This window comes from Hippoglossus hippoglossus, chromosome 13, assembly GCF_009819705.1.
Source record: "Hippoglossus hippoglossus isolate fHipHip1 chromosome 13, fHipHip1.pri, whole genome shotgun sequence".
Lineage (NCBI taxonomy): Eukaryota > Metazoa > Chordata > Actinopteri > Pleuronectiformes > Pleuronectidae > Hippoglossus > Hippoglossus hippoglossus.
Window position 1 is genome coordinate 600001 of NC_047163.1, and position 15000 is coordinate 615000.

Genomic DNA, 15000 nt, shown 5'->3' on the forward strand with positions numbered 1-15000 from the left:
GGAATCCTCGGCCTCCCTGATCCCCTTTCAGTCCAGGACGACCTTGTGATCCTTGGTTACCCGCCTGCCCTTCACTCCCCTTCACACCTGCAGCCACGAAACACAGCTTTAAAATGCAAATCCCACTGTTTGTATGTAAAACTGTATCTGCTCCTCTCAGACCTGAAGCCTCAAATATAATTGCACACTCACCTGGGATTCCAGGTCTCGCACGGGCCCCTGGGGGTCCTTTTTGTCCCGGGCGGCCCTGATCTCCAGTCAAGCCTTCGTCTCCTAGAACCAGGTTCACCTCCCTGGATGCATCCTTCCCCCTTGTTCCTGCAGGGGGCAGTATTCAGTAGCGAGCAGTGCACTTTAAATTTCTGTGTCAGAGCAGCCCGTGCTGGGCTCTGGCTGCTGTGATTGGACAGTTTGCTGTGTGATGTAACTGTATACCTCTCCTCCCAGTTGGTCCTGGGGGTCCTTGTGAACCGGCGTTACCTTGTGGCCCCTCATCTCCCTTCAAACCTGAAACACACAGGGAGCCCAGGGGAAGCGCTGTCATACGACGTTACAGTCAAACAGGAAGCTTCACTTCAGAGTCACACAGAATAACGTGGCAACAGCAACATCAGATTTGCTTCTCTGATACCATGAACACTGGTCACCTGACTGGATTCTTACCCACAGGTCCTGTGACACCAGTTTCTCCGGTCTCGCCTTTGTGTCCAGGTGGACCCAGGGGTCCGTCTTCCCCCTGTCAACGACAAACGTACTGACTGATGATTTCATCTAAAAGAGGCGACTCAGTTCAACACCAACATGAGTTCCTAAAAAGATGGAAAAAATACAGCAGAATGTCGTCTGCATACAAAGATCACAAGCTAGTTGTAAAAAGCATCTTAAAATGGATTTATCATAGATGAACCCATCAACATTAACACTAGTCACTAAAAAGATCAACGGAACCTTTCTGGTCCAATTTAGTTGAAAGTCAGAATGATTTATGTTTAAATATTTCTTATTTGCTTATTTAATCCAAAGACTTGACTCAGTTCAGCACCGACTCTCCGTTTTGGATTTGAGATTAACTGGATGCTAAATTTAATTTCTCAATCTATGTAACTATGGGTTACACTGACCGTCTTTCCTCTTGGCCCAGGGTCGCCATGGTAACCAGGTGATCCTGGGTCACCAGTTGGTCCTTTAGCTCCCATCTCTCCTTTATTACCAGGACCTGGAGGACCAGGAGGACCCTGACAGCCGGGGGGACCTACAAATACAGAGACCCTTAGAGACATGATGTTCAGAAACCTACAGAGTTTGCATCGCTGCTGGGATTCATCGAGAGCTCCCTCAAACAGTCACAAGTGATTTAAACCTCACCTTTCCTTTAAGTGCTAAAGAGAAAATCAGGATCAAACGCTCTAGAGCACCTACTAAAAGGACTCAATGTGCCTATTTACCCTTTGGCCCTTGTGCTCCAGACACTCCGTCTTCTCCTCTTAGTCCTGCAGTGCAGATTCCTTCCCTTCCAGGATAGCCAGGAAGACCAGGGGGTCCAGGGGGTCCAGGACAACCAGGATTTCCCCCAGGACCACTGGAACCAGCAGGGCCACACGGACCTTGAGGGCCCTTCTCTCCAAAAGAGCCTGAGGAGATGAGAGCATGTGGCGTGTGTTATGTTTCTTCTTCTTTAGCTCTATTGAAGTTAAACTCATGATCAGAGGTGAGGACTCACCAGGTGGACCTTTCTCTCCTTCTGGGCCACGGGGTCCAGTTCCAGGAGCTGGGGAAAGAAAACTGGTCAAGGCTGTTCACAACAACTCTTGCAATTGACTTATTTTGTGCATGTAAATGTTCCGACTTTTCAAACCAGATCCAGTTTAATCCAATCTGGCCTCCTACCTCCCATAGCTCCTTTCTCTCCTGGAGGCCCAGGTATCCCATCTTGTCCCTGGTTTCCTCTTGGACCAGCTGGACCAGGATCTCCAGGAGCCCCCTTGTTACCTAAAAAAAGGTGTTACACCAGCCTGTTTCTATCAACTCAGTAGAAGATGCAGAGGACGAGCACTACTGCCAACTGATGGCATTAATAACTGTGTATCACTGGTTTATATACCTGGAAGACCGCTAAGTCCTGGTGGGCCAGTTGTCCCTGAAGAACCATCATTACCCTTCTCACCAAGAGATCCAGGAGGACCTGTGACAGACAGACAGACAGCTTAGCATAGACGTTCATTTAGTCAAGTTTCCAGTCAAAGTTAAAACAATTTCCAGACAATAAAGAAACTGTGAAGTTAAGGTGTCATGTGTTAATGTGAGTAAGGTTCCAGTATCTTCAGTTTTCATCTCTTCATGTTTCATGGGTGAAGAGTTCAGTGTTGAGCTGCTACTCCTTCATATCGAATGGAGACAGTTGAGATGGTTTGGATATTTGGTCGGGATTTGCCTGGACGACTTCCACTGGAGGTTTTCTGGGCGGGATTAGGTTGGATGGATGGATGGATGGATGGATGGATGGATGGATAGATGGATGGATGGATGGATGGATGGATGGATGGATGGATGGATGGATGGATGGATGGATAGATGGATGGATGGATGGATGGATGGATGGATGGATGGATGGATGGATGGATGGATGGATGGATGGATGGATGGATGGATGGATGGATGGATGGATGGATGGATGGATGGATGGATGGGTGGATGGATGGATGGATGGATGGATGGATGGATGGATGGATGGATGGGTGGATGGATGGATGGATGGATGGATGGATGGATGGATGGATGGATGGATGGATGGATGGATGGATGGATGGATAGATGGATGGATGGATGGATGGATGGATGGATGGATGGATGGATGGATGGATGGATGGATGGATGGATGGATGGATGGATGGATGGATGGATGGATAGATGGATGGATGGATGGATGGATGGATGGATGAATTAAATAAAAGTCCATCTTTTGAATTGATGCTAAATCACTTTATTTGAACCTTTTTATTTTCATACAATATGTACATACAGAACACAGATGGACCACCGACTGTTTAATCTTCAGATAAATGAATAAACAGTAAAGAATCATACCTCTGCATCCCGGGGGCCCAGAGTGTCCTTTAGGGCCACAGGGGCCACATACTCCTGGAAGACCAAAGTTCCCAGAGTCTCCTGGTTTCCCCTTTGTTCCTAATAGTCCTGGACACCCTGAATTCCCCTGTGAGGGACACAGAGCCAGAAAGACACTCAAACACATCTATAGTCAAATACAAAACTAAAGACATCCAGGTCATAAATATGTATTTATGTATAATGGAAATAAAAAACTCTCCATTTAAAGGTTCTTGATTTAAGAAACTACATTTGGCTTTAAACAGCATGAGTTCCTGAGAGATAGAAAAAGGTCAAAGAACAAGAAGAAGCAAGAAAAGGACACTGGGCAGACTTAAAGGAAAGGAAAAAAGCTAATGTATGTTGCGCTCTTGCTGTATACCTTCTCTCCAGGACATCCTTTAGATCCTGGTCCAGGTGGACTCGGTTCTCCTTTAGAACCTTTAGGTCCTCCTGATCCTGGTGACCCATCTGAGCCAGATTCTCCACAAGGGCCTGTGGGACCTTTCTCACCTTTAAATCCTGCACAAAGCGAATCAGAAGATCACAGAAAAGCAGAAACCTGACAAGACTGTAAGATCCTCTGATATTTGCTTTTTTAACATGTAGTGAGTCGTGGGTGGGGATGACAACGTTACCTGGCCTCCCCATCTCCCCTGGGTTACCAGGAAGACCACTGGGACCAGGAGGAACCGTCTGTCCATCTCTGCCAGGGTCGCCAGGAAGTCCTGACTCACAGACACAATCATTTAGTTTGTTTCAGTTTAAGACTAAATCATAAACAACATGGGTTCTGTATTCACTTAAAAATGATCCAAACACTGCACCTTGTGGTCCGACGTCTCCAGGTGCACCACTGCTGGCGTCCGGGCCCTGAGATCCAGGGAGGCCCCTCTCTCCTTTACTACCAGTGACACCTGTGGGCCCTGCAGGTGAGACAGGAAGCAGACAGACAGGTCACAGACAGGATGTGAGACTGACTTGTGATTTGATCGTCATCCAACCGCTGATGACTACTGCACAGTGACCAGATTACATATACAACGTATATAGAATATATCGATATACAGTCACTGATGGTCTTTATAAACAGTCATTGATATGACAGCTAGCCAGGCTAACTGTTTCCCCCTGTTCCCGGTCTTCATGCTAAGCTAAGGTAATTCACTGCTAGCCGAAGCCTTTTATACGTAACAAACTAAATTAAATTAAAGGTATATAAACTCAAAATAAACCCAGAGGAACACAAAGGATTTCTGCTGATGTTTGTTTAACAGCGACTGAAGTGATTTATTACATTCACAAAGAAAACCGAACCTGGTTCTCCAGCGTCTCCCGGGTCTCCATGTGTCTCAACAGAGGTTTGGAGTCCTTTAGGTCCGGTCTCCCCTCTGTCCCCCTGAGGCCCTGGAGGCCCCTGAGAACCCCTGACCCTGTCGACTCCCATCTGACCTGAGACACAGAGAGAAAGTTAAAGTGAGACACAACTGATTGATTGATTGATTGATTGATTGATTGATTGATTGATTGATTGATTGAGTGATTAAACCTTGTGGTCCTGGTCGCCCCGTCTCTCCTGGTTTCCCATCATCCCCTGGACGCCCAAGAAGTCCTGGAGGACCCATGTCCCCTCTGATACCTATAACACACATATACTGTAGGTTGTTGATCCCATACGTACAGCTGCCGCCATCTTTCGTTTCACCTACTGTTTCAACAGAACAACTCGTTCATTCTGTCGTCCCTGTTCAGTTAGAATCAGCATTAATTCAATTTTATTCAATTTTATTTGTATAGCGCCAAATCATAATATACATTATCTCAAGGCTCTTTAAATAAAAGTTCAAGACCTTAAAATCGTTTATAATAGAGAAACCAGCAGTTCCCACAATGAGCAGCACTTTGTGACTGTGGAGGAAAAACTCCCTCATTAACAGGAAGAAACCTCTAGAACCAGACTCAATGTGTGTGTGTGTGTGTGTGTGTGTGTGTGTGTGTGGGGGGGGGGGGGGGGGGGGGGGGGGGGGTTTGCCTCGAACGGTTGGGGTGAGCAGGGGAAAATGGGGAGGAGAGGAGAGAGATGGGTGGAAAAGAGGGGAGAGGAGAGAGAGAGATAGTGGGGAGGGGGAGGAGAGAGGGAGAGAGAGAGATAGTGGGGAGGGGGAGAGAGAGAGGAGAGAGAGACCAGCAACACTTGTGCAGCATCAGGTATCATCTCTGACTAGTTACAATGAAAACAGTGTCAAGATGCTGTTGATTATTAATGAGAGCAGCAACAGTTCATATAATAATTAATGACTAATAAGTATTATTGTTAATAATACTACTACTACTACTACTACTAATAATAATAATAGTAATAGTACATAAAAAGACATAGTTAGTGACATGTATCAAAATAAATGAATGAATGTGGGGGGAAGTAAGAAGAGAAGTAAGAAGTTCTGGGTCGTCCAGACCTTGATGTTCTTGAGACGTTCCTGAAGTTGGACTAAGTGATTAGATTCATCAGGCTTCATATATGTACAGCTGGGTGTCGTCTGCGTAACAGTGGAAGTGTACGAGGTGCTTTCTGATGATGTTGCCTAAAGGGAGCAGATATAAGCTGAAGAGTATCGGTCCAAGGACGGAACCCTGTGGAACTCCATGACTAACTTGTGTGTGCATGGAGGAGTCATTGTTAACATGAACAAACTGAAATCTGTGATAAATATGATTTAAACCAGTCTGATGTTCCTTTGATCCCGACATGTTGCTCCAGTCTGTGTAACAGGATCTTATGATCTGTGGGGTCAGATGCTGCACTAAGATCCAACAGGACCAGTAAGAGACAAGTCCATTATCTGAGGACATGAAAAGGTCGTTAGTAACTGTTAACAGCTGTTTCTGTGATGACTCTAAATCCTGACTGAAGGTTTTCCAACAGATCGTTTCTGTCTCAGTCGTCACACAGCTGGTTAGCAACAGCTTCTTCTAGGGTTTTGGAAATGAAGGTTTGATTTGGGTCTAATCAGCTACAACATCTGGATCAACAGTGGGCTTTTGAAGCAGAGGTTTAATTACAGTTACCTTAAAAGCTTGTGGTACGCAGCCGGTTAACAAAGACATATTAATCTGATTCAATATGAACCTGTCAATTAGGGTGAGAACTTCCTTAAACAGTCCAGTTGGGACAGAGTCTAAAAGACAAGTTGTTGGTTTAGATGATGAAACTAGTGACGTCAGTTCAGAAGATCAACTGAAGAAAAGAGGTCCAGATATAAATCTGGTGCTACAGGTGGTTCTATGGTTTCTGGACCGTGGATCTGTGCTGTTTATGGAGGTTGTGGATTGTTTCCTTGATGGTTATAATTTTATTGGTGAAGAAGTTCATGAAATCATTGCTTCTCAGAGTTAGAGGAATAGATGGATCAGTAGAGGTGTGACTCTGTCAGCTACAGAGCTGAAGAAGAACCTTATCTTCTTCTATTAATAAAGAATAATAGGAGCTTCTGGCCTTCTTGTTATTTATCAGACTATCTCTCCAGGCCAGGTGAAAATCATATTGACGGGTGGAACGCCACTTCCTCTCTAGCTTCCGTGATGTCTGTTTTAAAACACGTGTTTGAGAATTAAACCATGGAGCTAATCTCCTGATTTACTTTCTTCTTTTTTAGCAGGCCACAGCGTCAAGGGTTGTTTTTAATGAGGCTGCTGTTCTATTAACAAAGTTATCAACTAGTGAGTGGGTTTATTCACATGTTGGGTGAAACCAATTGAGTCTATTGTTGAGTTAAAAGCTGAACTAAGGCTGTTGTTGGCAACATCTACATGAATGTTGAAATCACCTGTTATAATGATTGTATCTGTCCTAAGAACGAGCTCAGATAGAAACTCAGAGAATTCAGAGAAGAATTCAGAGTAAGGGGCAGGAGGACGATCTACGATAACTAGATGAACTGGTTTATGTGATTTCAGGCTGGGAAGTATGATTATAAGATTTTCAAACGAGTTATAACTACCTGTGGGTCGAGGGTTGATAAGTCTGATATAAAGATTGCTGCAACCCCCCCACCTCTGCCTGTGCTTCGAGGAATATGAGTATAAATATGGGTGGGGGGGCGTCGCTTCATTCAAACCTACATATTCACCATTCTGCAGCCAGGTTTCAGTTAGACATAGTCAATCGATCTGATGATCAACAATCAGATCATTAATAAGTAGGGACCTGATATTAGCATTAGCACAGATAGCTGTTCTCTCAAGTGAGGAGCAGCCCTCACCTGGGCTTCCTGGCTCCCCATTGGTCCCTCTCAGGCCCTCCAGTCCGATACCTCCTACTGGCCCTTGAGGTCCATCAAACCCTGGAGTCCCGTATGCCCCCTGAGGCCCCAGGGATCCCACACCTGGCAGCCCAGGGTCCCCCTGTAACCCTTTTGTGCCTCTGGCCCCTGGAAAGCAGAATATCTGTTAGACTGAGAGACAAGTGGGTTCTTGTTTCACTAAATTCTATAAACAAACGTCGGGGGCAAGTTCCTGAGTGAAAAGGAATATATTGCACAGTCGCTACCTGTGAATCCAATGACACCCATCTGTCCTTCCTCTCCATCAGGTCCAGGAGCCCCCTCTAAACAGAGTCCAACAAAGCCAAGGGGACCAGGTACACCATCCAGACCACTACGACCTGAGAGAGACTCCACTTAAGTTCACTTCAGTTCAGTTAATTAAAGAAGAAAAAGTTGACACAGGTGAAGGTGATATTGTCTCTACATGAAAACCTGAGCCTATGAGAGATGTCAGTATTTTATTCTTCATCATAACTTAAAATGAGCTACCATTGGGCCCTGGTGGTGCATCTTGTCCCGGAGGTCCTGGAACTCCATTGATTCCTTGGGGTCCGGGTTCTCCTTGGGACCCCACAGAGCCATCATCTCCCTGAGGGCCTAACTGACCCTGTTGTCCTGGGAAACCAGTAGCTTTGTCCCCCTGTGACCACAGAAACAGACAGTGGCTCGACATCACCTCTGTTTACAACTAACAGCTACACAGGTCTGACAGAGGTGGGATGGTATTCTTCTTCTTCAGTCCACTTACACCTCAAGGACAAGGGACACTATTTTTTTGATGGCAATGTACATATTTTGGTCAGAGACAGTAAATAAAGTCTGAAGACTCATCACCACTTCCTCTTAGAAATGATGCTAAAATATCTCAGATACAAACGCTGCTATCTTGCACATTGTTATTTGGAGTCGCTCTCTGCTCAGATGTTATTGACATCTTTCCGAAACGTTCTACATTGTTTAGGTTTGGTCCACACTACCTTTGGCCCCGGCATCCCCGGTGGACCAGATGGCCCCGCTCGTCCCTTGATTCCAAAACTCGATAAACCTGGAGCACCTGGAGGGCCCTTCACTCCTGCGGTCAGACAAAAATAAATATGCATTACTGCTATTTATCATCAGCCGACTGGTTTCTTCAGTACTCTTCCTACACTGACCTTTCACCCCTGGGAACCCTGGGGGCCCCTGCACAGAAAACCCTTTGTCTCCTTCTTCTCCCTTTGGACCAGCAGATCCAGGATCACCTGGAGGTCCTGTCACACCTGTGAGCAGCAGAACACACAAGTGAATCAGCAGATGAACATGAACAGAAATGTGAATGAAGCAGTTTGACTTTTGCATATTTCAAATAAAGAGCTGGCGGACTGCTGGGGCCCAGCTCTGGGGCCCTGAGCGTTTACATGGTTAGTGTGACCAGTGACTTATATAAGTAGATTTTTACAGATTGTTTAGTTTTGAGTTTAAAACCCGATCCGACAGGTGAACCTGTCTCACCTTCAGGTCCTGGATTTCCTGATAAACCTTTCTCTCCTTTCTGTCCTGGATCACCTGGAGAAGTCTTGATTTCACCTGGAGAACCTTTTTCACCTGAAACAGACGGACGGATGGACGGACAGAGAGAGAGACAGGTCCTTAGTTCAGGGTCTGACCCAACGCCTGTCCTGGACACTCTCAAGAGGACTCTCTCACCTGGACAGACTCACCTTGTTTTCCAGGAATCCCTCGCTGTCCCAAGACTCCCACGTTGCCTTTAGGTCCTGGAGGTCCTGGAATGCCGATACCAGGAGGTCCTGGAGGTCCCCTCTGTCCTATAAGTCCTCTGGGGCCGCTCTCCCCGAGTGGGCCCCTGTCACCTTTCTGTCCCAGAGGCCCCTGGAGGGCAGACACATAGAACCACAGATTTCCGTCTTTGACCTGGTGGCATGTGACTGACTCGGTTTGACCACCCCCAACCCCCCCTCTCATCTGACACGAACTGATACTCACAGGGTTTCCTTTCTGTCCCACAACACCTTTCCGTCCAGGGACTCCCACAGCTCCGTCTGTCCCCTCAAGACCTGATTGTCCTGACCCCCCACTGGCCCCTTCCTCCCCCTTCTCCCCCACCCTGTGCATGATCCCTGGCTCACCAACAGGTCCTGGGGTCCCCGGGAAGCCGGGAAAACCAAAGGGGCCCTGGGGACAGAAGTAAGAGTCATGTGATCACATGGCAGTTATGTGATCACTGTCATCTGCTAACTGTTGCTAAGCTAACTCTGTATCAAATTATATTATATTATATTTAGTGCTGGACTCACCTGTGGACCAGGTGGTCCTCGAACTCCTGTGACCCCTTTGTCACCTTCAGGTCCCGGAAAACCATTCACACCTGGAAACATTACGACAGCAGACAGGTGACTTTTACTTGCTCTCAGCTTTTATTAGTATATAGTGATATTCACAAATCCCAGTTTGTCTCACAGATGTTAACAAGGAGCAACTTCCTCTGTTCTTAACTCAACAAGAGTCAAACTACAGAGAAACTCTGTGAACAGTGAATAAAGCTCAGTCCCATGTGAGGATCCTCTCCCAGGACACGAGTCCAACAGATGCTGATGGAACTGAACACATCAACACAACAACACAACAACACATCAACACAACAACACAACAACACAACAACAGGATTCACTACATGAGAAGAACCAGTTTGTAACTTCACGGAAAAGAGTGTCAATGTTTTAAGGCCGTGGGAAGTACAGCCATGTGTCTGTTAACATGCTGTTCATGTCAGTAAGTGATTATTGAAAAGAATTGGAACTTTGTTGTACTGAATTGTGAAGTTTGACCGTTGTCTGTCTGTGTGAGTGTGAGAAGGGGGACTGCACAACGTCATCATACATTTTATCGGCCCTTATTAGCATAGCCCCCTAAAACTATATAAAAGCTAAACAATAGTTTCCTTGACGTTTTGGCCACCGTTGGACCGTATGAAGAAGAAGAACATTTTTGAAGGGTGGACCAAGCAGAGAAGAAGAAAAAGAAGTATCTCAATGAAAACCAAGCTGTTCTCCGCTGATCAAAAGTGACTAGCTGCAGCGCTAGCACCACATGCTGGCGCCTGCACAGAAGCACACATACACGTGATACGTTCAAGTACGTCAGGACAAAAGGAGCCTTGAACAGATGACGCTGCAATTAAACACAACACTTATGATTATTTTCAATGATTCAGGTGACAGCCCATTTTGCTTTAGTAAATGGGCAAATTGCACATACAGGGATACTTCAGCTTGGTTGTACTTGTAGTACTTTGGTTTTTCAACAGCACCTGAAGGCAGCACAGTCAGGGAGAATACTGCTGATTTTGTCATGATTTTGATCCCTATTTTTATAAACCTGCCCATTTTTTAAGCAATCAGATTTGCTTGGGTGGTTGATAGCACATTGCCCTGTAGCTTGACAAACTCAGAAAATATATTTTTCATTTCTTTACACGGTCTTTAAAGTATTTATATATAAGAAATTGTCTGATAGAGAAAAACTGAGCAGCAATGAGTTATTGACAGTAATGGTAGAATATGTGAGTAGACATATTGTATATTATACAATTTTATTTAAACATAAGGTCATAACCCCCCCACCTTCACCTGTGATCAAAGGTCACTGTGTGGATCACATTATCTAGCGTTCAGATAATCTGAGGAAAGAAAACAGTCGGACACGTTCTTACCTGTCACCCCGGCTTCACCTGGCTCTCCTGGTCTACCCGGGGGTCCAGGGGATCCGGAAACAACAGGACAGACGAAGCATGTCTCCCCCTTCTCACCTGTCAATCAATTAATCAGTCAATCAACCAATCAATCATACAAAGCTTCCATCAGAAATCTGAAATTTTAACAGTGAAAGTAACTGATGTCAGTGGACGACTACATATCACACGTTATCACATGTCATCATGTCATGTGATGTCCTCTTAACGTGAAGTCTCACCCATCTGTCCCTCCTCCCCTCTGGTCCCAGGAAGTCCCATCAGGCCTTTCACACCTCTAGCTCCTGGAGGACCGACGTCTCCTGGCAGGAAATCTGAAAGACAGAGGAGAAACTCTCAGTCACGTCCGTCAGACGTTTTTCTACGACAGATTCTGTTCGTCTGAATCTTTCGTCATGAATCTTTTTGTAAAAAAGTTGTTATCACCTGGTTCTCCTGGTTCTCCTGGTTCTCCTTCAGCTCCTGGAACTCCTGGGACTCCAGTCTCTCCTGGGGATCCAATGATGAGGGGTCCCGGCTCTCCTGTTTCTCCTTTTTGTCCAGTCAAACCAGGTGTCCCCTGGGGGCCCAGAGGCCCTGTAGGAGCCAAACCTTAAAAGAAGAAGTGACTTCATTTAAAGTAATATTATACCTATTACACTAAATATGTTCCTTTCCTTATTTCATGTTTGCATTTAATTACTAATAATGTAACTATGATGAATTCTGATGATTAATAATATTGATATTTATATGATCAATAACAGTAAGTGAGAGAGAGAGGGGTGTGGTGTGTACCTGACTCTCCCTCCAGTCCAGGAAAGCCAAGGATTCCTAAAAAAAATGCAGAGAAGAGGAAGAAGATGAGGAAGAAGAGGAGGCTGAAGAAAGAATTCATCACTGTCCAGCGCCATCCTGGTTTTTTTAATCAAGATGTAACCATATTTGGACATGGGGGGTGGGGGGGTGTGTGGGGGGTGGAGCCTGACATCCATGTGACAGCACTAGCTGTCAATCACACTGGTACGTCACCTGAGACAGATGTTGATACCAGGTGTTCAAATGAAATTAAAACGTGATTTAAAATGATGTAAACTGTTTTAACTCTTCATAATTGACTCTGTGATACCTCTTTCTCCAGGGGCTCCAGGGGCTCCTCGGGGCCCTAGGACACCAGGCTGACCCTTCAGGAATATGTGATTCCAAACCATCTGATAAACACACAAAAGAAGTCTAATGTGAGGACGAACACTCTGCTGCTGCTAAAACATGTCGCAGCTGGAAATGAACCAGACGTCCTGTTGTCACTGGTGAGATTAAATTTACAGCTTCATGACCACGACATTCACTTTTCCATGAGCAGAATAAAACAAGAAAATTCAGTTCCCTCAGACTCACCTCTCCTGGAAGACCTGGAAGTCCACGATCACCTGTCTCCCCCTAAAAATACCAAAGTAGAAAATGACAGTTTGAGGTGACACAGCAACGTTTTCCTGAATGAAGTCCAGGTTAAAATCTGACACATTTGTTCCTGTGCTTCATACAGTTCTCACCTTGGCTCCTTCAATACCTGGAGGACCGAGGTACCCACGATCCCCTGCGTCTCCCTGCAAACACAAACAGGTGAAGTCAGTCTCTGCACAGTCTGGAATGCTAAACTAGCATTAGCATAGCATTAATTACCAGATCACCGAGTTCTCCGACGAGTCCATCTTTTCCCGGTTTACCCTGAAACACAAACAGCAACACGTTTTACCACCTGCTCAGTGACAGCTTTACTGTGGGCTGAAGAAATAAATTCAAATCAATTTTAATCATAGATCAATGTTTCTCTCACCAGTGAGCCAAGGTCACCTTGCTCACCCTTATCTCCCTTCACCCCTTCTTTCCCAGGTACACCCTGAAACACAAAAGAAAACGCACACGTCAGTCATGCTAGCTGCAGACTGTATAACATCATGCTAAAGCTGTTGGTTCGGTCAGAGTCGACTCACATAAAGTCCACGACAGCCTTTCTCACCAACTTCACCTGGTTCTCCCTGAAATATAAATACAGACAGATATAAGGGGGAGAGACAGACAGACATGAGGACACAGAGACAGACATATAAAGACAGACCTTCAGCTCTTTGGGTCCCTCAGCGTACAGTTTGATTCCCTTCTGTCCAGGAATCCCAGGAGGTCCAAGATCACCCTGAAAACCAAACACAGCAGATGATGCTAATGAGGATTGTGTTGAAATCTGGACCATAGACTGTAAATAAAGATGAACGACACATTTCCTCTTCCTTCCACTATCTGAGCTCAACCAATCCTGAGTCAGTGTCAGCTGTCAATCATCACGTCTCAGCCTGTTTTTATATCATCAAATAACTGATTCAAACCAAACTGATCAGAAACACTTGAACAAACATCAGTGAGAGAAGAACGAGCTGAAATGACAGAAACATCTTTGACAAACATTTCTTCTTCTTCTTCTTCTTCTTCTTCTCTCAAACATTTAGTTAACGTCTACTTTGACTTTAAAGTTTGGTCCATGTCCCATCTACTAACGTGGAGGAGGAGGTGTTATGATGCTGTGTTATATCTTCTTCTTTGTTAGGTTAATTGGCGGGTGGCAACCAGCGTCAAGGTGCATTACATCTGCAATCCTGTATTATATCATTTGTGCTTGTTGCCTTTGATGTTTTGTTTTATTGTTTTTATTTGTTCTCTTTTTGAGGAACTTCCTAATGGTTGTTTTGAAAAATGCTATATAAATCAAGTTTTGCTTATTAAAAGGTGGATGGTGCTAATGCACCTTGACGTTGGTTACCACCCGCCAATAAACCAAATTAAGAAAGTTATTATTAATGACCCTTACTGCTGCCAGCCACCAGGGGGCGATCCAGAGGGTTTGGCTTCACTTTAGGGAGCTGTCATGTCGTCCATCTTAATTCACAGTCAATGATGTGGAGGTTTACTCACCTTTTGTCCTCGGGGACCTGGGATCACTGGACTGGGACCCTCCTGACCCTGAAAGACAAACACAGCGTCTTCAAGATATAACAAAACTGCTCTCAGATCGGTTCAGCCTCTGAGCACACTGACCTTTTCTCCCTGTAACCCAGGAAACCCTGGACTTCCCTAAAAAAGAAAGAGGAACAGCTTATGTCATTTAGGGGAATTTCTGATGCTTAAAATAAAGTTTGACAGTTTCAGATTTGAAGCGTACAGGACGTCCAGCAGGTCCTGGTGGTCCTGGGAGTCCAAGTTGACCAAGATCTCCCCTCAGCCCCTGAAACACAAGCAGCCAATCAGAGACAAGGTTTTAAGGTTTAAATGTGTTTAACACCTGGGTCCACAGCTGAAATTATCTGTCATGTTAGCGTGATCTTTGTAGTTACTAAGGTTCATCAATTTGTACTATCTACAATATTGCGCAGGGAAATCTGTTGAAAGGATTTCTCCCTCCTTAGATTTGTCTATTGGGAAACTGAGGGAGACAATTTGTCTCGTCTGGAAAACGTCGGCCAGCGACTGACCTTTTGTCCCTCTGGTCCTGGTTGACCTGTTGGTCCCTTAATATCCTGAGGGACGGGGTAGACGAACGAGTCGCCCTGAGACCAGAACAAAACAGAGACAATCAGCAACATCTCGTCTCTTTATCATCTCCAACACAATGAAGGACTAAAAACATCTGGAGTAACGTTGTTTGATGACACAAATTAAACCTTTAAATGTTTTCAGAAATGTCTCATTAATACAGGAACTGAAGCTGAAAAACATTTCTGAAGAACTGGAGCTACATGGGTGCTCAGGTGTGTTCTCTTACCTTTGTCCCTCGCAGTCCTGGTTGACCCT

At 45.2% G+C, this 15000-nt stretch overlaps 1 protein-coding gene across 4 annotated transcripts in view; it reads right to left on the reverse strand.

Moving 5' to 3' along the window:
- Nucleotides 1-15000, reverse strand: part of col4a3 (collagen, type IV, alpha 3) — a 44815-nt gene that overhangs the window by 19581 nt on the left and 10234 nt on the right. For all 4 annotated transcript variants that reach the window (XM_034603563.1, XM_034603564.1, XM_034603562.1 and 1 more), the window contains exons 8-47: nucleotides 14972-14998; nucleotides 14682-14756; nucleotides 14372-14434; nucleotides 14248-14283; nucleotides 14125-14172; nucleotides 13277-13351; nucleotides 13152-13196; nucleotides 12995-13057; nucleotides 12841-12885; nucleotides 12711-12764; nucleotides 12556-12597; nucleotides 12287-12368; nucleotides 11956-11991; nucleotides 11605-11769; nucleotides 11400-11492; nucleotides 11140-11235; nucleotides 9725-9795; nucleotides 9414-9602; nucleotides 9131-9299; nucleotides 8922-9014; nucleotides 8585-8689; nucleotides 8408-8502; nucleotides 7920-8070; nucleotides 7655-7768; nucleotides 7368-7535; nucleotides 4655-4744; nucleotides 4423-4557; nucleotides 3933-4031; nucleotides 3744-3833; nucleotides 3488-3627; nucleotides 3085-3211; nucleotides 2102-2182; nucleotides 1888-1989; nucleotides 1721-1768; nucleotides 1446-1631; nucleotides 1122-1252; nucleotides 664-736; nucleotides 436-507; nucleotides 193-318; nucleotides 1-87 (exon numbers count right to left, since the gene is read on the reverse strand). The exon at nucleotides 1-87 is cut by the window's left edge and continues 12 nt beyond it. In XM_034603563.1, the coding sequence (XP_034459454.1) occupies nucleotides 1-87; nucleotides 193-318; nucleotides 436-507; nucleotides 664-736; nucleotides 1122-1252; nucleotides 1446-1631; nucleotides 1721-1768; nucleotides 1888-1989; nucleotides 2102-2182; nucleotides 3085-3211; nucleotides 3488-3627; nucleotides 3744-3833; nucleotides 3933-4031; nucleotides 4423-4557; nucleotides 4655-4744; nucleotides 7368-7535; nucleotides 7655-7768; nucleotides 7920-8070; nucleotides 8408-8502; nucleotides 8585-8689; nucleotides 8922-9014; nucleotides 9131-9299; nucleotides 9414-9602; nucleotides 9725-9795; nucleotides 11140-11235; nucleotides 11400-11492; nucleotides 11605-11769; nucleotides 11956-11991; nucleotides 12287-12368; nucleotides 12556-12597; nucleotides 12711-12764; nucleotides 12841-12885; nucleotides 12995-13057; nucleotides 13152-13196; nucleotides 13277-13351; nucleotides 14125-14172; nucleotides 14248-14283; nucleotides 14372-14434; nucleotides 14682-14756; nucleotides 14972-14998 (3787 nt within the window). The remainder of the gene's footprint in view (nucleotides 88-192; nucleotides 319-435; nucleotides 508-663; nucleotides 737-1121; nucleotides 1253-1445; nucleotides 1632-1720; nucleotides 1769-1887; nucleotides 1990-2101; nucleotides 2183-3084; nucleotides 3212-3487; nucleotides 3628-3743; nucleotides 3834-3932; nucleotides 4032-4422; nucleotides 4558-4654; nucleotides 4745-7367; nucleotides 7536-7654; nucleotides 7769-7919; nucleotides 8071-8407; nucleotides 8503-8584; nucleotides 8690-8921; nucleotides 9015-9130; nucleotides 9300-9413; nucleotides 9603-9724; nucleotides 9796-11139; nucleotides 11236-11399; nucleotides 11493-11604; nucleotides 11770-11955; nucleotides 11992-12286; nucleotides 12369-12555; nucleotides 12598-12710; nucleotides 12765-12840; nucleotides 12886-12994; nucleotides 13058-13151; nucleotides 13197-13276; nucleotides 13352-14124; nucleotides 14173-14247; nucleotides 14284-14371; nucleotides 14435-14681; nucleotides 14757-14971; nucleotides 14999-15000) is intronic.